Raw genomic sequence first — 21,512 nt, 5'->3', positions numbered from 1 at the left:
CTCTCCCGCCTGCTCTGTTTCTGTGGATGCTGGGGACCTCTGCCAGGGCCTGGTAGGCGGAGCGGAGGTTCCTCTTGGGGCGTAGGTTCCACTTGGGCATTATTTTGTGGATATCTTTGCCGGACAATAGGCTATGGTTGGCCTGATGATCTTGAGGCTCCTATTTCAGACATTTGCATTATCCATGCACTAGCCAATGCTTACTGGGGGGACTGAGTTATATTCTATGCAGAGTATGCGTATCTACAGCAACACATGGTACGAATGGAACCATCGCAGAGATGTGGAAATCAAAGAGCTGTTCCCAATCAGAATCTATGGCGCAGTGGTCCCGGTTGAAGCCAGAGCGAGGACTTGCTCTTATCCCCCAGGTTGTTTACGTGACTGAACGTCTGCCAAATCAAATTATTCCAAGCAGACCCATAAGAAGCATTATAAGTTCTATTTTGTCTCTACAGGCGTGTGTCACTCACACCACTCTGGGTCACATGATACACCTGGTATTTTCATTCATGTCTTGCAGGACCAGATCAATGACATTCCTGCTTCGAGTTCCTCCACATCAAGTGGCGACACTCTATCAGCAAGCTATGAAGAAAATGTGTGGTACCATACCTGGTCCCACTGGTGTGCCTTCATACTTCATAGAGCCAGGGGGGCCTTCTGCTGAGTTACCGTCTGCAAGTCCATCCACAACTTCAGCTGTGCCTCTTCACCTTGTTCCGAGGTTCAGACAATACCATTTCTGGGTCCATTGAATCCGAACCTCACAAAGTTTTTGGTGCCTTCTTTGGTGCTGTGTTCAACACTTGACAAGTAATTGGACTAGTGTCACCTAATTCTGCTATGACCACCGAAGAGACAACCTCCTTTGCTTTAGTTGTAAGGAGAGCAATGGAAAATCTTATTTTACCCACTCAAGAGATGAAAGCTTTATCAGAAGTTATGGCCCTTGCACATTCCTCACAGGACCCATTGTTACCATTCAGTGCGGCTCTGACAGATGAGTTAGTAGGCACTAATAAATGGACAAATTGCTAGACGGCACATGCCTACTCCCGGGGATCCCCTATTTCCTTACACAGCATCCGATACCTGAAAGCTTTGTGGTACAAGCTTCTACAAGCCATACCAATCCTAATGGTTTTCCTTCCACTTTCCCTGATAGAGAATCAAAGAAGATGTATACAAAAAGGATTTTTTATTTTGCTTGTTTGGCCCTTTGGTATGTAAATACGTCATGTTTTTTAGGAAGATACTCTCAATCATTGTGGGACAAGAGAGCTGATCTTAGAACATTTAGCTGCGAATGGTCAGGATGTGCCAACACTTTCCGTAAAATTGGGCTAGGACACAACTGACTGTATCTAGGAAAGGCAGTTAGCGTCAGTGTGGTACTCAGGCACCACGCTTGGATTTGCTCTGCAGTCTTATCCACAGATGTGCAGCAGTCATTGTTGGCTATGCCTTTTAACTGATCTAGGCTGATTGGCGTGAGGGCAGTTTCAGCCCAGGAAAGATTTAAGAAGAGCAAGGTCACTGCCTGCTCTTTAGGTTTGGCCCTGCCCGTTTCGCAGCTTCCTCAGCAGCAATGCCCTTTTCTTGGCTTTAGAAGAGGCCACCTTCTGAGACCGTATTGATCTCAGTTGCAGCAGCCCACTCAGTCCTTTAGAGACCATGGTCAGGGAGCAGGACGGCGGCATTAAGGTACACAAGGGCCGCATTCTGCCCAGCCCCTCCTTACATGACAGCATAAAAACCCCTTTAATTTGACCTTAACCTCCCATGATTATCCCGGTTGGAGCTCAAATTGACTTTTACTATTCCGGTTGAGAAGCATTACCTCTGATCATTGGGTGCTCCAGACTGTGTAGCTAGTTTACTCCCTACCTTCCTTGCCTATCCTCCAGTCATGTACTGGAGGAACACTTATCTATACTCTAAGGAGAAGTTATAGTTTTCTTAACCAAGAGAGCAATTACGAGGATTCAGAAATCAAGACTGGTTATTACTCCCATTATTTTCTGATACCGAAATTGAATGTAGGCCTTCACCCCATTCTAGATATTCACCCTTGAACTTCTTTTTAAGGAAAGACAAGTTGAAGATGCTCCCCCGGACCCAGGTTCTCTCTGCCTTTGTTTCAGGAGACTGGATGGGAGCATTGGACTTAAGAGGTGCATACTTCCAAACTCCCGTCCTGCAGTCACACCGGTGCCACCTGTGGTATCAGGTGAGCTAGGACCACTTTCAGTTCTCCATTATCCCCTATCGCTTAACAAAAGTGGTGTTCGCAACTCATTTGCAGAGGTTGGGAATACCAATCTTCCCATACCTGGAAGTCTGGCTACTGAAGGCAGGCTCACCTCAAACAGTTGCAAACCATCTCAAGACAGCAGCCAACCTGTTGACATTGTTCGGTTTCTCCATCAACATCCCCAAGTTACACCCGACTCCTTCATGACGGCTCCCCTTCATCTGAGCCATACTGTACATTGTGCTCTTCCGATCTATCCCTCTGCCTCAATGAGTCCAGGATATTTAGGCTATGATACCGATGTGTAAGGCTGCAGCCTGGTTTCAGTAAGAGCAGCTGCTAGACTTCTTGACATGTTGGCTTTGTACACCCTGCTTGTGGATCACGCCAGGTGGCATATGTGAGCTTTGCAGTAGAATCTGAAGTCCCGGTGGGCTCAGCACCAAGGAAATCTGTCAAATTCTATCCAGGTGTCGGAGAAGACCGCAAAAGACCTGCAATGTTGACTGCATTACCACGATTTAATTTATAAAAAATAAAAAAATAAAAGATTTAATTTATGGCAGACCCTCTCCCTACCCCACCCCGAGTTAATGATTGTGATGGCTGCAGCATTACTGGTGGAAATCAGAGGACTTTGGTCTCCCGCATAGAACGATCGCCACATCAACCTATTGGAGTTGCAGGTAATTTTCTTGGCACTAAGGCAATTTTCCAGACTGTCAAGTGGGAATGAATGTAGGTGCTCACAGACAATACAACTGCCATGTGGAAATGCAACAAACAGGGCAGAGTAGTGTTGTGGGTCCTGTGTCCACAGGCTATTTGCCACTGGAAGTAGCTGAAAATATCTCTGATCACGCAACAATTGGTGGGATTTTTAAATGCCAGGGCACACAAACTCATTTGACGTTGCCTAGCAGATCACAATTAGCGTAAGGAATCTTACAGCAATGAGGAGACCCTGGCTCAATCTATTCGACATGCATAGAATGCAATGTATTATGACTTGCATATTGGAATTCCAAAGTCAGTCTTCCTTAGATGACGCCTTTTGTTTGCAGTGGGGCACAGGACTCATGTACACATGTTGTCCCTACCTCTCCTGTTCAAAGAGACAAAAAATTGAGAGACCGGGCTCTACTCATCATCGTGGCTCTGGATTGGGAAAGAGGAGTGTTGGACCCGGACCTTCTGGCCAAGAACATCTGTCCTCCAGTCCTGGTGACTCTACTGGAAGCTCTTCTGTCGCAGCTGCAGGGCAGGTTCCTACACCCAAATCTACACCTCCATGCCTAGAGATTGAACAGCAACAGTTGGTGACATACGATCTTCCTCCTGAAGTGGTTGGTGCTTTTCTGTGAGCTAGGTGTCCTTCTACAAAGACTGTTTATGCAGGACTCTGGGAGAAGTTTGTTCTACAAGCTACTTTATCTGACATTTTGTTGTTTTGTTTATCATCGGCCCAGCAAATCCTGGCTTGGTCGCTGTTAGAGGTTACTTATCAGCCCTTTCGGGCTTTTTCTTTTACCGGATCAACCATCTCTCTTCAGATCACCTGTTGGGTTGGGTTTTTGAAGGGGCTGACCCATATGTTCCCACCCACTCCTTTTATAATGCACATTCTAGGTTTGACTTACCTAACGTACTTGACCTTTGAGCCTATGCACAGTTGTCCTTTACTATTTACGCTTAAAAAGTTAAAACTGTGTTCCTCATCGCTACATCTGTCATGCGAGTGGGGAATTTCAAACCTTGTCTTCTGTTCCACCATTTGTATCTGTTTTTCCCAGACAAGTTAGTCATTCAAGCAAAGCAACATTCCTGTCCAAGGCAGTCTTCCATTCATGAAGGGCAATCCATTAACTTGTCAACATTTTATGCACTGCATCCCTCTTCAAAGGAGGTGGAACGACTATATCATCCCAGTCCTAAGCGAGCTTAGATCAAGAAGGCACTGGAATTTCGACAGGACGAACAACAATTTTCCGGATTTTCTTACACTAAGAAGGGTAAAGCGGTCCACAAAAGAACTATCTTAAGATGAGTTATCATGAGTTAAGATCTCATAAAAAGCCAGTGGATTTACCTGCTCACTCCACCAGACCAACAGCTGCTACTACCGTTCTTGCACAAGGTGTGCCTAACTTAGACATTTTTCCAGGCTGTTGCACGAGCATCCTTCCACGTGTTCGCAAATGCTACTGTCTAGACATCCAGGTGTGGTGGGACGGGCACTTATCCCAAATCATCCTATAAAATTGCCTTGTCTGAGTCATTCTACATACCCGCAACCTGGGGAGTATTGCTCTGGTATCTATTCAAAAGATGAGGAATCTGTAGTTTGAAGTCTCTATCAGAAAAAACCTGACTACAGCTGTCTCTTCCGTGGCCGCACAACACCACTTACCAATGCACAGGTACTATGCTGAAAAATCTTCTGGATCCAGTCAGCGACAGGGGATATGCTAAAGGTAAGCAGTTTACTGTTAAAGTATCTACTAGGAAGAGCGTTACTGAAGTTACTTTTTCGTCCATCACTTATCAAACTCCTTCTGAGGCTGCTTTTCAGTCTATATGACATGTATTTTTTTCTTGTTTAGGAAGAAGACCGCAAGCTGTTAGTTGGATTCTTGGAGGATGTAATGACCATGCTTTCACTTTCGCATGCACCTTTGGATAGTTTAAAGGCGTCATTTGTAGAGCTGGGGTAAGCAAGCAATGTTCTAATCGTGCAAGACCTTCTGACTTAATTTCCACTCTCTCTACCACGCACTTCACCCATTATCTAACATGAGGTTTTTTTTTTTTTTTTTTGTCCTCATACTGCCAAAACTCTAGATGGATACCTCCATCCGCTCCATGCCTACCTTTGCCGGCCCTTGGGAGAGGCAGATGGAGAGAGAGCTTTCCCTCCAAGATGACACAGTTACCTTCTCCCACTCCTGTTCACATTTCTGGGGGCCCCTTAGGTGTTACTTAGGAGGCAAGGTCCAAAGGTGTATTGGCTTAATCATTGGACCCTGTTTCCTTCTCCCTCCAATTTGACAAGGCCGCCCAGATCTTGGTTTTGCTTCTATGGTCACAAGCCATATCTGATTCACTAGTATAGATAATGTTCTTTAAACATTCGGCAAAGGTCTGGGGTGTTCTGATTTCCAGACCCTACAGATTTCTCTCCTTGCAAGAATTTTTACGTAGAATATAAAATTAAACACAGGTGCATTTACATGATAGTCACTTGATAGTCCAAAGAAAATCAAACTAGTACTTACTTCCATCGGTCTTTCCAACACTGCATCCAGAAATTCACATACCTCCATCCAATAAGACTTGATTCTTGGACATTCCATAAACATATGAACATCATCTGCAGCTGGGTACTTTCACCTGGGACAGCTATATACATTCCCTCTCACCTTGGATAACTTTTTTGGAGACCAATAAACTCTTTGGGCTGTGTACAGGTGATTCCTCCTCAATGCAGCTGGGTTGACCATAGCCTGTAACATAACAAAGGAGTCAAACCATACTTTATAGACATCCATTCCACTCTCGCCATATTCTTCACCCCATAATCGTATAACTTCAGACTCCCCCTCGTCCTCCGCATTCAATAAAGCCAGCACTAGAATGAGACTTCCTTTTTCCATGTGCCTGTTCTAGTAACTAGATCCGCTTTCAAATTTATCTCCTCCTCCTGCCAACTCTGCGTCACCCACCAAGATGAAATCTGATAAAACTTAAACCTTGTCAAAGATCCATGGGTTAACCTGCTAAGTGCTTCCCAACTCAAAAGTTTGCAATCCTTTTGTAGGTCGCCCCAGCATTTTATACCCCCTATTTTAAGAGGCTGACTCAGTGTGTCTTGTAGGATTTCCGGAGTACCGGGGGAGTCCCAGACTGGGGCCTGTGCTCCATAAATGGGATATTCATCCTTCTTCCTATATACATCCAAGTTTTTAAAGCAGCTCCCAGGATCTTTAATCTAACTTTTTTATAAAATTTCGGATCTCCATACTTATATAGGAAGAATTCCTGCCCTTGATACATCATACCTCTGCCGGATTTTGTGAGTTTTAAATTAGGTTGTCTTTATGACTATTTGGGTTATAATGAGCAAATAAATATATAAAGGTGAATGTACGTCGTCAGTAGGAAACAAGAGGCTCAAGTAGCACACATTGTTGGATATAACAAACTATATAGAGTAGTATACAAAACAAACATCTGCAATGCGGTAGGTCTCGCATTTATGCGAGTTTGAGCGATTGGCGTTGAAAATGATAATGCCTTTTCTTTGTTTTGGTTTATAAAATATAAATAAAAGGCATTGTCATTTACAATGCGCATAGGCTAAACTCTCCCAAATGCGAGACCTATTGCATTGCAGCTGGTGAGACAGAGTTGATTAAATTTTACAAGCTCCGCTTGAAGCGCAGCGTCCCACTTCCTTGAAGCATGTGCTGTAGAGATGTAGCACTGGCAAATTAATCGTCCAGGAATTCTTCAGCCTGCAGCAAGTAAAGAAAGCACGTATAAGCAGAGGTGATCACAACTGCACATAAGAGACCCATCAGCCTACGGCAAGTAAAGAAAGCACGTACGAGCAGAGGTGGTCACAAGTGCGCACAAGATACCCTCCTGCAGTAATAGAGGCTCATTAAAGAAACTAGTGCTTACAGACTGAAGAAGATGTACCGTGTAACAACCGAAGTAAAAGGGCCAGTCCTCGTCGGAGGCTACAAATGAAGACAAGGCAGGACTAAGAATGGACTAACAAGCTGATAAACTAATCGGAAGCCAGCATTTACGAAGGACAATAACACAAGCCAGTGACAAATATGGGTGAAGAGTGGGCAGGGCTTCAAAGCCATACTCTACTTCTGCATGCCTTGCAGCAGCGCATGCCCTGCCCAGGCTCGACCTAATAAAAAACTCAACGTCTAAGCAGATGGACGGCTGGGAACAGATGCACGCTGCCTTTGGGCAGGATGCTTGCACTGCATAAAATAAATCAAAAATATATATAAAGCAAGCACTGGACAGAAATAATAGAGCAATCAATGATCAGCTCCTAAGAGAACAGACCATGTTTCCAGTATGTCTGAACCGATGAAGAAGATTGTAACTGGTAGTTCATAGTAAAGACACATCGGACTTGGAGACAATAACCAAGAGAATGCCACGAGTTCTGTGAGAACTTAAGAAAGCACCCTGGCTGAGCAGGATAGGTGACAGAAATAAGCAAATGTGGCTATAATTACAGCAGAGAAATACCATGCCTGTTGGACACTGTAATCTAGACTTCCTTCCAGACTTCCTCACATCTGCTGCTGTCCGTCCCCATCAGGAGGCGTGATGGGCCCGCCCACCTGCCAGATGTTCCGGCCAGCCCACCTGCCAGATGTTTCGGCCAAATCATCCACCAAAGGAAGGCTCAAAGAGCTCCAATTAACAGATATGACTAGGAGATGGGCTGCAGGGTCATGGTAATGCCAGATTTATAACTGATACTTGACAGATGTTGACAATGAAATCAGGCCTTTTGCCCATCGCTTAGCGCATCCTGATTTGAGAGCGTTAGCTCGCCATTATGTGGTGACTTACTGAGAGGCAGTTTGAGTGCAACCCTGCTGATCGATAGGTGGCAAAAGGATCACCATTGTTATATTAAAATACACAACTCTGCCACTTGAATTTCGAGTTAAACCTATTAATGCCAATTGGCTTTAGTAATAGCAGCATGCACTTACGTGGCAACGATAACTTCCGTATTCCAAAACCTGGCAATGAATTTGCAAACACATTGTTTTAGGGCTTAGCCAGGGACACAGTGCTTTGACTTTAACATTTGCTATGGACTTTGCAGAAAGCTTGTATGAAATGAGCCAGTCCTTCAAAGTCACCGGAAGCAAAAGAGGCGGGAATGGTAAAGGTAAAGAGTTGCGGTTCGCTGCCCGCCATCTTTGGGTGGGCAGTTTTGTTCTTTGAAATACGGGACCGGGCATCATTACCATGGCATATATTAATTTAAAGTGTCAGAATTAATTATTGACGTAAAAAAACAGTGGCAGGTTTTTATAACATGAAAAATGTAAGCCTTTTTTTTCTAACAAGTTTTATTGTTGACAGACAATAGAGGCCCAGACAATGTCCAGGGCCAAGCATCGCATATGCAATATAACAAGAGTAAGGATGCCAACGTTTTACAATGAGACCCTCTGCAACATGAGGGTATATTAAACAGGATCTATACAAAATGAACATTACAACCAAAACCAACGGTGTCACCTGATCAACATATCCTGCAGTTATACATGAGTCAAATATCAATATTACAGTCAACAGGGCACATCTTCAATGCTTTGCGCAGGGGGAACTGGTTCAAGGAAAAGACTGCGATGGTCGGCCCATCGCTTCCATATTTTTGGGTGTTACTGAGGGCAGCTGCGCTCCTTGAAAATTGGGATTTCAAGTCCCATGGAAAAGTCAAGTCCACGCTTCCAGTCCCCAACTGAGGGCAGTGAGGTCGCCTTCCATGCCCTGGCGACGTCGCACTTAGCAAGGGTAAGCCTTGGGAGTAGCAAATGGTGTTTATATCTATTCCCTCCAATTCCGTCAGTGATATGAAGCATGGTTCAGCGCAGTGAATGTGGGATATCCCACCCCAGGACCTCGAAAAGGTAGGTCAGCACCCCGCCAGAATCTGGCCAGGGCTGAGCATTCCCAGACCGTGTGAAGGAAGGTGCCCTCTGCTGAATCGTACTGGAGACAAGAGGTGGAAGCGCTCATCCCAGCGCGGCAGAGCCGATATTTGGTAAAATACGCCCTATGGAGGTATTTGAATTGTATGAGTCGAAGACATGCTGCTATGGCCGTTAGGGGATTCCAAAGCCTCCTGCCAGTCATCTTTATTGGGGGGATCCAAGTCACTCTGTCAAGCCTCCCTCGTCCTATGAAGAGTATTATGACTGAATGACTAGGGTCCGATATAGCGCTGTGATTTTGTGAGCGCCCATCTCACCGTTTAACACCTTAGCTGCTTGAGATGATCTTCTGCTGTGCTGGGCCGTAATAGAACTGGGTGTGGTCATGACGAGCTCAGCTCGTCATGAGCACAGGAGCACTGTGCCTCATGTCGAGCTGAGCTCGTTATGAGCACAGAAGGGGTTAATTCCTTGGCCTCAATAGGGCTAAAGTCTGGAATTGTATCTTGTCGTGTGATATGTGGGAAAAGGCATGGCGATATTGAAGGTATTTGTCGAATTGAGAACGGTGCATTTGAAAGTCAGCCTGCAATTGTTGGAATGACTTGAGAGTCTGACCCCTAAGGACATCCCCGATCATAGGTATTCCGATAGCATCCCAGCCTGCGAACCCAGGAAGCTCGCGGAGCTGCGGCAGGAGACCATTGTGCCAAAGGGGAGTCTCTTTGGTAAGTTTACCTCCCCAACCGATCTTACCCAAAGCTTGTCGCCAGAGCGCAAACACTGTTCTGGTCGTGGGCGGCAACACGCTGAGCCCTGCATTGGAGTAAAATATCATGTGTAGTGATTTGGGATCCATCAGCCATCGCTCGAGCGCATATGCAGGATCCAGCCGGTCCGCATACCACCAGTCATTGAGGACCAAGAGGTGGGAGGCCGCATGATACAGTTGGACATCTGGGGTCGCAGTGCCCCCGTCGTAGGTGGATTAAAAACAGGTTCGTAAGTGACACGTTCGGGACCCCGGCCAAAGAAAATGGCTAAGAGCTGAATTTCATTGTCAGAACCATGCGTAGGGTATGGGATAGGGGTAATTCTAAGGCTGGTAGAGCAAGTATGGTAGCGAAAACATTTTAAAAATGGCCGACCTGCCAAGTAGCATCAAGGGCATAGACGACTACGTGTTCACCTGCTGCTTAATTCGAGGTAGCAGGGGAGCTAAATTTTGCGACCAGGAGTCTGGTTGAGATGACGAGAGGCACACCCCAAGATATTTAAAGCCATCTGGCACAACAGTGACCCTCCGCGTCCAAGCCCCTAGCTGGTCACCCCTCAGCAGGGACCACAGGCAAGACTTTTGTGCATTCATAAGGTGGTCCGAAGTTTGGTCGAATATTTCCATTATGCCGAGTAATCAGGGCCCAGACCTGATATAAGCCTTTTTATAGTGGTGGTATAAATAAAAATTAAAAAATTTACTGATTTGCTATATTTTATAAATATCCTAAGTAGGATTTATATATCTAATTGCGTATGTCGTAATCTTAGAGACTGTTTTAATTCAATCAGCACAGGGAGACCAGCCTAATATAAGTGAAACAGCACGTTGCGAGTGGTGTGTGTGCGTGCCTGGAAGGCATTCCAAAAAAGTGGCCCCCATTGTCACGGCTGCTTGAAAATAGAAAGCACGCATGGTGCGCTGAATGTAAGCGGAGCATGTCGTGCCTGCAGTAAGAGAAGCTCAATAAAGAAAATAGTGCTCACAAGACTGAATAACAGGTACTGTTTAACAACCGAAGTAAAGGGGCCAGTAGCCATGGGATTTTACAAATTAAGACAAAGCGATACTAAGGAGGGACCAACAAGCCTATTTACAAATCAGAAGCCAGCATTTACGAAGGTCAAGGACACAACCCAATGACAAAGATGAGCGGAGAGTGGGCGCGGCTTCTCATCCATACTCCACTACAGCAGCTTGCCAGAGCAGCGCATGTGCGGTGCCTCAGGCTCCACCTAACACAAAGGGTGTTAAAACATTGATCTGCTATTTAAACAAGTGGTTCTATTCTAATTGGGTAAAATAGTTGCATAAATAAAAGAGGTAAAGTGCTTATGGAGATATCAAGGAATGTAGTCTTCGTGAGAGAGGATTGCGACCCACATCAGCCAATTCAAAGGCACCTGGCTGCGCAATAAAATGAAAATCAATGCCTCTATGACGTAGTATGCAGATCCAAAGTAGTGAAAATGCACACATCTGTGTTTAGGTACATCCAGCTGACTGCACATGCAATCAACAGTTTAGCAAATCATGCGTTTTGGAGAGGATTGCAATATTCTAAAAGATTCCGCCGTACCAATAAAAAGGTCCGGGCACCCTAGGACACTTTCCTTAAAGCAAATTCATTCTATAGAGGTCATTTCAGCACCAAGAGGTTTGCTTTATCTTTACATATTAAGGCTGCAGAGAAATTTCTTTTTCCAACAAAGGTATGTTGGATACCAGAGTTGCAACGATGGCTGGTTGCATTTATATGCTTGCTTGGATAGGATCTGTCAGTCACTGCAGATTTTCTTAAGTCATAAGTCATAAGTCATAAAATTTGTATAGCGCGCTACATACCCAGAGGGTTTCAAGGCGCTAAGGAAAGGGGAGGAGGATTATTTGTCAAATATCCACGTTTTAAGCTGCTTTCTGAACGCTAGGTGATTCTGGGTGAGGCGAAGGTAAGCGGGGAGTGAGTTCCATGTTTTGGCAGCCAGGTATGAAAAGGATCTGCCTCCCATGGTGGTCTTGTTGATGCGAGGTACAGTGGCGAAGGCTTGGCTGGAAGAGCGAAGTTGGCGGGAGGGGGTGTAGAAGGACAGTCGAGAGTTGAGGCAATCTGGTCCGATGTCGTAGAGTGATTTGTGTGCGTGGGTAAGCAGTCGGAAAGTGATCCTCTTATTGACGGGTAGCCAGTGGAGGTCTCTAAGGTGACCAGAGATGTGTTCGTTGCGTGGGATGTCTAATATGAGCCTGGCTGAGGCGTTTTGGATTCGTTGGAGTTTCTTCTGGAGTTTAGCGGTGGTGCCTGCGTAGAGGGTGTTTCCGTAGTCTAGTCGGCTCGTGACCAGAGCATGGGTGACTGTTTTCCTTGTTTCGGAGGGGATCCAGCGGAATGTTTTTCTGAGCATGCGAAGGATGTTAAAGCAGGAAGAGGATACGGCGCTGACTTGTCTGTTCATTGAGAGTGAAGAATCCAGGATGACGCCTAGGTTCCGTGCGTGGTCTGTCGGGATGGGTGCTTTTCCGAGGGCTTCCGGCCACCAGGAGTCGTCCCAAGCAGAGGGGGATGTACCTAAGATGAGGACTTCTGTTTTGTCTGAGTTCAGTTTCAGACGGCTTTGTTTCATCCATTCTGCGACTTCTTTCATTCCTTCGTGTAGGTTAGTTTTGGCGGTGCTGGGGTCCCTGGTGAGAGAAAGGATCAGTTGAGTGTCATCCGCGTAGGAGATGATGTTGAGATTGTGTTGGCGAGCGATGGCCGCAAGGGGGCTCATGTATACGTTGAAGAGGGTGGGGCTGAGTGAGGATCCTTGTGGTACGCCGCAGATGATTTCAGAGGCCTCGGACTTGAATGGTGGGAGGCGGACTCTCTGGGTTCTTCCGGTGAGGAACGAGGTGATCCATTCTAGTGCTTTTCCTTGGATTCCGATGTTTCTGAGGCGTTGTAAAAGGGTGTTGTGGCAGACTGTGTCGAAGGCTGCAGAGAGGTCGAGGAGGATGAGGGCGACTGTGTCTCCGTTGTCCAGTAGAGTTCGAATGTCGTCTGTTGCTGCGATGAGGGCGGTCTCTGTGCTGTGTTTGGCTCGGAAGCCAGATTGTGAAGGGTCGAGTGATTTGTTGGCTTCGAGGAAGGCGGCGAGCTGGTTGTTGACAGCTTTCTCGATGACTTTGGCCGGGAATGGAAGAAGCGAGATGGGGCGGTAGTTTTTGAGTTCGGTGGGGTCTGCTGTTGGTTTTTTCAGAAGGGCGGTGAGTTCAGCGTGTTTCCAGTCTTCCGGGAAGGTGGCGGAGTTGAAGGAGCAGTTGATGACGTCTCGGAGGTGCGGAGCTATGACGGAGTCTGCTTTGTTGAAGATGTGGTGAGGGCATGGGTCTGTGGGGGATCCAGAGTGGATGGAGTTCATCAGGCGGATGGTGTCCTCAGTGGAGATTGGGTTCCAGGCGTTAAGGGTGTTAACGGGGGGAAGATGGTCAGCAGATGGTAGGGTGGGTTGGCTTCCGGGTTGGTTGTCGAAGCTGTTGTGGATGTCAGCAATTTTGTTGTGGAAGAAAGAGGCTAGGGAGTCGCAGAGGGTTTGAGAGGGGGTGATGTCGTTGGAGTTGGCCGAGGGGTTGGAAAATTCCTTGACGATGTTGAAAAGTTCCTTGCTGTTGTGGGCGTTGTTGTCAAGTCGGTCCTTGAATGCTGTTTTCTTGGCTTTTCGGATCAGTTGGTGGTGAGTACGAATGGCGCTTTTGAAGGCGTCCTTGTTGCTGGTGGATGGGTCTTTTTTCCAGGCCTTTTCAAGGGAGCGGCACAGTTTCTTGGATTTCTTGAGGTCATCGTTGAACCATGAGGCCTTCTTGTTGCCAAGTTTGTGATGACGTTTTTTCAGTGGTGCTAAGGTGTCGGCGGTGTTGGATAACCAAAGGGTGAGGTTGGAGGCGGCTTCGTTGGCGTTAGAAGAGAGGGCTGGGGGGTTTAGAAGAAGCGATGAGGAGATCTGGTCGAAGGTGATTTTGTTCCAGTTTCTTTGCAGAGTTGGTTGGGGGTGGTTGATGGGTTTCGGCTTATTGTAGGTGAAGTGAACGCAGCTGTGGTCAGTCCAGAGGAGATCCGTAGTGTGGCTGAAGGAGACATGGTTGCTGGAGGTGAAGATAGGGTCGAGTGTGTGACCTGCGATGTGGGTGGGGGAGGTGACCAGTTGTTTAAGTCCGAGGTTGGCGAGGTTGTCTAAGAGGGTGGCGGTGTTGCGGTCGTTGATCTTTTCGAGGTGGAAGTTGAGGTCTCCCAGGAGGATGTAGTCTTTGGAGGGGAGCGCGTGTGGGGTGATGAAGTCCGTGATGTCTTCACTGAATTTTGCGCGGGGTCCTGGTGGTCTGTAGAGGAGGGTGCCTCTAAGAGTTGTCTTGGGGTCGATGTGGATCTGGAAGTGAAGGTGTTCGGAGTTGGCGAGGTTGACGTCAGAGCTGGTTGAGATGCGGATGGATTTCTTATGGACGATAGCTATTCCACCTCCTGTATGGTCAGTGCGGTCCTTGCGTGTGATCTTATAGTCATCAGGGATAGCGATGGCGATGTCAGGGGCGGAGGAAGCGTTCATCCATGTTTCCGTTAGGAAGGCGACGTCAGGAGAGATGGTGTCTAGTAGGTTCCAAAGGTCAATGGCGTGCCTGTGGACCGAGCGGGTGTTGAGAAGGATGCATTCTAGGTGGTTGGGGTCGGGAATCTGTGTTGTGGTCGTAGCAGAGATGTTGTCTGTGCCGCAGAATTTGCAGGAGAAGCAGGAGAACGGGCCATGGGTGCGTCCGGGAGCGGCTTGGACGCAGTTGGGGGCGCGACCAGGGTTAAGGGCTAGGAGGGTGGCGGCATCGTAGGAAATGCGGGGGGGCTGGGAGGGACGAGGGACAGGGGGTCTGGCGCTGGGCGCGGTCCAGGCGCGGATGGGCGTAGACGGGCTTACCTTTGGCGAACCTTCGGCGTGTACGTAGCGCGTGGGGGCATTGGCCATAAATGGATGGTGGAGGGGGCGGAGCGTGGGAGGGTCAGCAGCTGGGAGGCGGTAGCGGGGAGGAGGGGCAGGGAAAACAACAACAGCAAACAAGATGGAGGTGAGGGGAGGCGAGGCAGGGGCAGTAGGTCGCCTGGGACAGCTAAAATTAATATTAAAATATACGATGCTGCCAGGTGGCCAAATATAGCTAAATGCAGTGCAGGCGGGCGGCGCTACAAATACAAGCAATGCAGGGCGGGCGGCGCTATAATCACATGCGCTCTGAGCAATGATAATTTTTACAACACAGCGCAAATTGGTTACATGCAGTCGATCCCAATGATTAACACAATGCAGGCGATACCGTGACAAAATTAGCGGTGTGAAGATCCCCAGTAAGACAGCAGCAGTGCTGGGAGAGGAGCAAGGGAGCAACCGGTCAGGAGCGAGTCCGGGCGAGCTCTTTTATAGAAAGACCCTATTTTCTGAGAAATCGCTGGAAAGATGCACGTCAAGGGCTTTAATAGCAAATGCTTCAGCTCCGTCAACATTGGAGAACCGGGACTAATTCAGCCATTACAGTCATGTATTGTTTTTAATGCACTATTTGCCTTTGAAGGAAATGAATTGTTTGCTTTGAAAGCAGAGATTTCATGTAGCAGAAGTTGTAGTTTGCTTTACCGCTGCGGCAGGCCCAGACAAAAATCTGCACAACTCCTCATAGGAAGTTCCACTCCTGTCTGCAGCAGACAAGAATCATGACAACCCTGAGGAAGGTCAATTTCTCTTACTTATTCACCATAGTGCCTGTCATTATTCCGGAGCAACAAACTTGATTGGGCTTTTGTCAGCAAAGTTAGTAAACAAACGGCCTGAATGGGCCACATACAGCCACAGGATTCTATAGGATTGAACGACAGTCAGTATAATACAGACACACATGTACAGAAAGCACGATTACTACCCCCCCACCCCAAAAGTAGCAGGTACAGTCTTGTACAGTTGCATGTGACTGTTTCGGCATGTCTTCCTGCTTGTCTCGGCCATAATTGTCTGATTTTGACTTCTAAATGTACTTCAACTCTGCACCGGCTCTAGGAAGAAGCATCATGCTTTGAACATCATATCAGATCGTTTATCTCTTAACCGGCTGCCAATTCCTACCACCGTACCCCTCATAATTTTCAGGAATCATCTTTAAGTCTCTTTCAGAACATTTGGATGCTTCTGTGGGCCATTGAGCTGTCCAAGTATTGCAAGGTGTCTCTTAATGTCTCTTCACATTGAACCATTTATTATTCTACTGAAACCGAATGTAAAAATGCTGTGCATTACAAATGACAAATATGCCAGAAAAAATATATGCTGTTATTTACTTTTCATGTAATACAATCTTTATATTTTCAGAAATTCATTATTTCCAGTATCAATTCATAAAGAATCCATAAAAATTATAGCAATTAATGACGATATAGCCAACTCGCACACAAATAATTGCCAATAATATTTTTCACTTAAATATAGTAACAATTATTATAACCGTTATTTTTATGACTGTATTTAAGTGAAAAATATTATTAGTGATTATTTCTGAGTGAGTTGGCCTGTCTAATGCTTGTTTTTTTTGGGTGTCTTTATACCTTAAAGTCTTAAATCATTGTGAGGTTATCTTTTGTCTTGTATGATATCAGAGAATAAAGCTATTGACTACTCCTAATGCGTTCTTTGTAATTATGTGAGCTTGTGAATTTTTGGTGGTTGCTCCATGAATATGGAATTGTACTTTGCTGCACTTGTCCCAATCTCTATTTAACATTGACAATCAATCAAGACATAGCTTTTTTTGCTGCTGGTCTTTTCATAAAAGTCCTTCTTACATGGCAGGTTGTCTTTGGTAAATACATTATATAAAACCTAGCTGTTGTCCATTCATCGATATCCATATTGATTTTTAGGTATCGCCTACGCAGCGCGCATGCGCTGAATAGGAGGGCCTTTAACCGTCGCTCTGCTCATTTTTCAAGCACACACTCGTGCTTGTGGCGGCATGCACCTTGCAGGAGCGAGCAGGGGAGTCCCACAAGCATGAGTGCAGTGCTAAAAAATGAGCAGACTACGCACGCACCACTCCCGGGCTCACCTCCTGCCCCCCCCCCCCTCTCTCTCTCAAGCGCACACCACTCTTACTTGTTTTTTAACCCGACTTCCTAGAAAATACTGAAGAGCTGTAATTGCTTTCAATCAGCTGCTGAAACACACATTGGTAACACTTCATCCGGTTGGATATTAATCTTGTGAGATTGGAGTGCAGGGTGGCAATACCCACCTTGCGGGAGCGAGCAGGGGCGCACCACAGGCACGAGTGCAGTGCTTGAAAATTAGCAGACTACGTACTTATGCACCACTCCCGGGCTCACCACCTGCTCCCCCTCTCTCTCACGCGTGCACAACTCGTACTTGTTATTTAACCCGACTTCCTAGAAAATAGGAAGGTCTTAGTTGAAACTAACCAACTTTGTCAATCATGGTCTTGCCAATACTGGCAAGGGTTTCTCCAAATTATCCATTGTCTGATATATAGTCTTGAGCATTGCTTTTTGCTATCAGTTAGCCAACAAGTCTCTTTGTGGCAAACCTAGAGATCATTCTACATGAGGAATGGCAGATTTGTCCCATTACCAGAGATATGTAAGACAGTCACCTGGAACTCGATTCACACTCACAAAACACTGCCATTTAAAATGAGAATTCAAGAGCTAACGTTCTAGTCAACCAGTTTTTGTATACTTTTAGGATAAGGTTTTAATTTTCAGTGAACTGTACCAAGTTGTCTCTTTTTGCTGTTTGCAGCATGATTTGGGATTAGTTTGATATTCTATTCTGTATTTATAATTATCAGTGAAGATCCTACAATGCAGAATGAAATGTTGTAATCCTAGTTCTATATCATTAACACCTTCACTGGGCCCTCTTTGGACACTCAGCCTCTCCAGTCCTATTGGGATGTCATTCCAACATCAAATGTGCTCTGCACTGCACCAAGGAGTATGTGTTACCTCCACCTTCTCCGCTGGCCCACTTACCAGGGCTCAGTTTTTCCTGGAAGAGCTTCATGGCTTTCAGGAGCCTACACTAGGTACCGGCTGATTGACTCCTCAAGTTTCCGTGGACTACCCCATACCTCACCTGGCTGTCCCTTCAGCCACCTCATTCAAAGATTGTATACTTCATGTCTAACAGAATGGATTCACATGGCACCTAACCCTGCAGATCAGGAGCAGCTGGATCAGGAGTTTAGGAACCTACTTCTCTACCCTGTGAGTTGTCTGCAGATTTTGCCTTGTTGCTGCCCTCAATATTCAGCTTGCATTCTCTTCTCAATGCTCTTAAGCATGAATAGCATCCCTAAGACCTGTTGCATGTCTCTGTTGTTCTGATACAACTTCTAACCAGCTTCTAACACTAGTGGAGTAGCCACAGCCATTTATTTAGCTGGTCCTAATCAACCTGCAAGTCCTCACCTTGCTCCTGTTTGTCCAAGCTGCTCCAACAAAAATGGACCATCCCCCATGGATACATTTTCCAGGCCAACTGACAAGATAACTCATTTGGAAGAGCAGAACATTGGTCCTTCATTTAACAAGGCTGGGCTATCCTCTTGTGGCCAAGACTTTGTAACTACTTTCCATTAAGATCCCAGTGCTACTTCTGTGCCAGTCTTGTGCTTATGGGAGGCAGAGAGGAAATGCTATTGCTATTGTGGGCATCCGTGGACTCCATCTTTAGCACAAATGCAGCAGGTGTAACTCCTTACTCCTGAGCTCTCCCAGGATAACAAGTTAAAGCTCAAACTAGGCAATGTAACGGCAGAATATTAACTGCACGTGTCGCATCATCCTGCCAACACCATGAACTTTGGCTGTCAGTGTGTAGCAGCTGCTATTTACACAAATCCTTGAAACTAAATCTAGAGCCCCAGGAAAAAGCCATTACTCTTCCCAGCCGCTCTTATATCTCGGGTATGGCTGCCTCTTTCTCAGGCACTTCAGATGAAAAAACAAGCTTGCTAAGAATATCAAATGGCTTACCTTTGAAGTAGTCTCCCTCCTTGGTACTATCCTCTGAGACCTGCTCCCCTCGAAGGGCGGTGGTTGCGAGTAGCTGGTTCCCTCTATTGCCACTGCTAGTCACATAAACAAACTATATGGGTTGTCTCCTTGGTGAAGATACCACTATTTCTGCAGCTCGCCTCCACAATCAAGTCCTCCTGTATTGTTTGGGTTGAGGGCTATACTTCAGGGAACTTTTATTCATTGTGTTCTGGGACAAAACAGATATATTACTGTACTTAAATATTTTGGAGATGACTGTATCATCTTTGAAACCCTTTCTTTAATATTGATCCACCTTTTATTAGCGGTGAGATTAAAAAGTAATTCTGATTCTCACTCACACACAGCATCACAACACTCTGCCTCAGCAAGCATTTACTTGACACGGCGCTTGCTGGCTCTGTGGGCATGGGCATTATAATATAACCTTCTCTTTCTAGCTAGTCTCCCTCGCTACAAGGATCATAAGCACCAGAGCTGACATTATGAGGTATCTTCTCTCAATTCGCTACCAGGGAGATCCTCCAGGAAATACCCTCTATTTGAGGACTGGCGGCATTCCACCTGAGGTGCCATTATTTCTCATTAGCAATTGTTATCACACTGTCTGATTGGAGGGCCTGATGTTTGCTCTGATGTTTTATAACAAACCCTAGAATGAGTGCAAATCACTGAGGTCTTTCATTGGGCTTCAGGTAATAACTGCAGCCCATTCGCAGATGCTGAGTGATCAATGAAATATTTTTTTATTGTCACCTTGCTGAGTCAGGTGTGCTGGTGGCCTTACCTCCCAGCCATTGGTGCCTGACTTGGAAGTCTTTATAATCAGCCAACGTGTCAAATAAGAGTCACAGGCTAACTTAATTCACTTCAGTACGTTGTTCCAAGCCCAGGTGGGACCTGCACTTTTTCTTTGCAGGGTTGATTCATATTGCTTCGAAACAACTGCCTTTTATGACATGAGCCTTCATTTATAAAGATGTTGTTTTTCTAGCCATTGCATCAACTAGTTGAAGTGAGCTACTAGCTCTTGTACAGAGACTTTCTCAATGTTTCATAGAGCCTGGGTAGCTCTCTGGATTCACCGTCCTTAACAAAAGTCCTGTCCAAATAAACAGTTGTTCTCTTAGCTTTATTTTTTTTTATATAACTCTGTTTCCTTAGCTGAGGAGACTTGGGACAGTCTGGACATGAAGTTTGCTTTGTGCATTAATCTGGATTCTGGCAGAGCTGCTGAGACCACCATTGTAAGGTGGTTAATACATCACCCATTGCTGCAGTGTACGTGAAGCTCCACATCACCCCAATACATGGCAGGGCACGCCGTCCTGCCACTAAAACATTAGCTGTATTCTGCAAGCATGGATCTGTCCGAGACATATGCAGTAATTTCTGTGGACCATCCCACACACATCTTGTGGTCACAACACTGCTGTGGCTTCTTCCTGGAGTGATGTAAAGCTCTACCAGAACGATTTCTACAACCTACTGGATAAACCCTAACCTATTTGATTCTGGCTTTTTACCTTTCTTACTCTCAGTTGCCATGGAATTTAGTCAGGTTGAGTATTGGTAGCTACCCGGATGTAAGAGTAGCATACGGTTACCTTCGTGGTAACTATTTTTACTCCTAGTTTGTAGGTGCTTTCCTATTCTCCACTTTCTCCCTCTGACCCCTAACTTTAGATAAGACCATTCACACTGGTTAAATCAACTGGTGAGGGCTTGCACAGAGGCGATGTACCAAGATTTGTACTAACATCTCTCAAAGGAGTCTCCAGTTCACCACTAGATGACCGCAATACTCACAAACTGATGATTTGAAAGAGGCTACGGGCTAAGATATAAAGTTAGTGTAAGGTACCTTTATCTTTTTTATTGCAGTGCCAATCCAGCATACCATGAATTGCTGCTAACTGTACTGTGGTATGGAGTTGTCCATACATCAGCACTTGTTAGATGTACTGCTGCAAGAATGTTTGAGGTAAGTGCATTGTATTTTGTGTGAAATGTTTTTTTTTTTAATTCTGTGAACTGTGTGATGGAGCAGATATTTTGCCTTGCCCAATTTCAACTGATGAGACTGCTTATCATTGCATGTGCTTAGTCACTTTGTGCAAACCATATGCTTTCAGTTTTGTCATTAGCTGCATGTAAAACTTTATCTGGATGGATGACTTGCTTGTTCTGTTCTACTTTTGAATTGGAATGTGGCATGCTTTCATAGTTTTAGTTCTCATTCTTCTTTGATTTTTTTTTTCTGGGACCAGTGTTCAAATCAGCAAATTTTAATCTGAACAAGCACATTCCTTGTGATGTGACCAGTAGCACACTATCATTGACACCGTATAAAATACATTAAACTATAGGAGTATAGGTTATGAGTCAGTTCATAGTACTATATATTGTTATACATAGAAAATATAAACATGCTAGGTATTATTGTATTAAGGCGAGCCTTATGAACAATTGCAAACAGGGACAATGATTCAAATATGCAAATAAAATGAAGAGGACCTGCTAATTATGTGGCAATGGAAGTGGTGTGTTGTGTGTTTGCACAGGCTTACCTGGTGCTATGATCTTTTCAGGTCCCCACTTGCTCATACATATTATTTTCATTTGTGTGTTAACAACATAGATACACTTTATTACCTGACTAAGCATTTGTTCAAGTATGTAAACTTGATC

At 45.6% G+C, this 21,512-nt stretch overlaps 1 protein-coding gene across 8 annotated transcripts in view; it reads left to right on the top strand.

Annotated features, from left to right (window-relative positions):
* Positions 1–21,512, top strand: part of RELCH (RAB11 binding and LisH domain, coiled-coil and HEAT repeat containing) — an 853,871-nt gene that overhangs the window by 628,878 nt on the left and 203,481 nt on the right. For all 8 annotated transcript variants that reach the window (XM_086965401.1, XM_086965404.1, XM_086965403.1 and 5 more), the window contains 2 exons: positions 4,861–4,967; positions 20,706–20,805. In XM_086965401.1, coding sequence (XP_086821527.1) covers positions 4,861–4,967; positions 20,706–20,805 — 207 coding nt within the window. The remainder of the gene's footprint in view (positions 1–4,860; positions 4,968–20,705; positions 20,806–21,512) is intronic.

The sequence above is a fragment of the Lissotriton vulgaris genome, chromosome 4_1, assembly GCF_964263255.1.
Source record: "Lissotriton vulgaris chromosome 4_1, aLisVul1.2, whole genome shotgun sequence".
In the NCBI taxonomy this organism is placed as follows: Eukaryota; Metazoa; Chordata; class Amphibia; order Caudata; family Salamandridae; genus Lissotriton; species Lissotriton vulgaris.
Note: the sequence above shows the minus strand (reverse complement) of the source record. Positions and strands in the feature narration are given on the sequence as shown.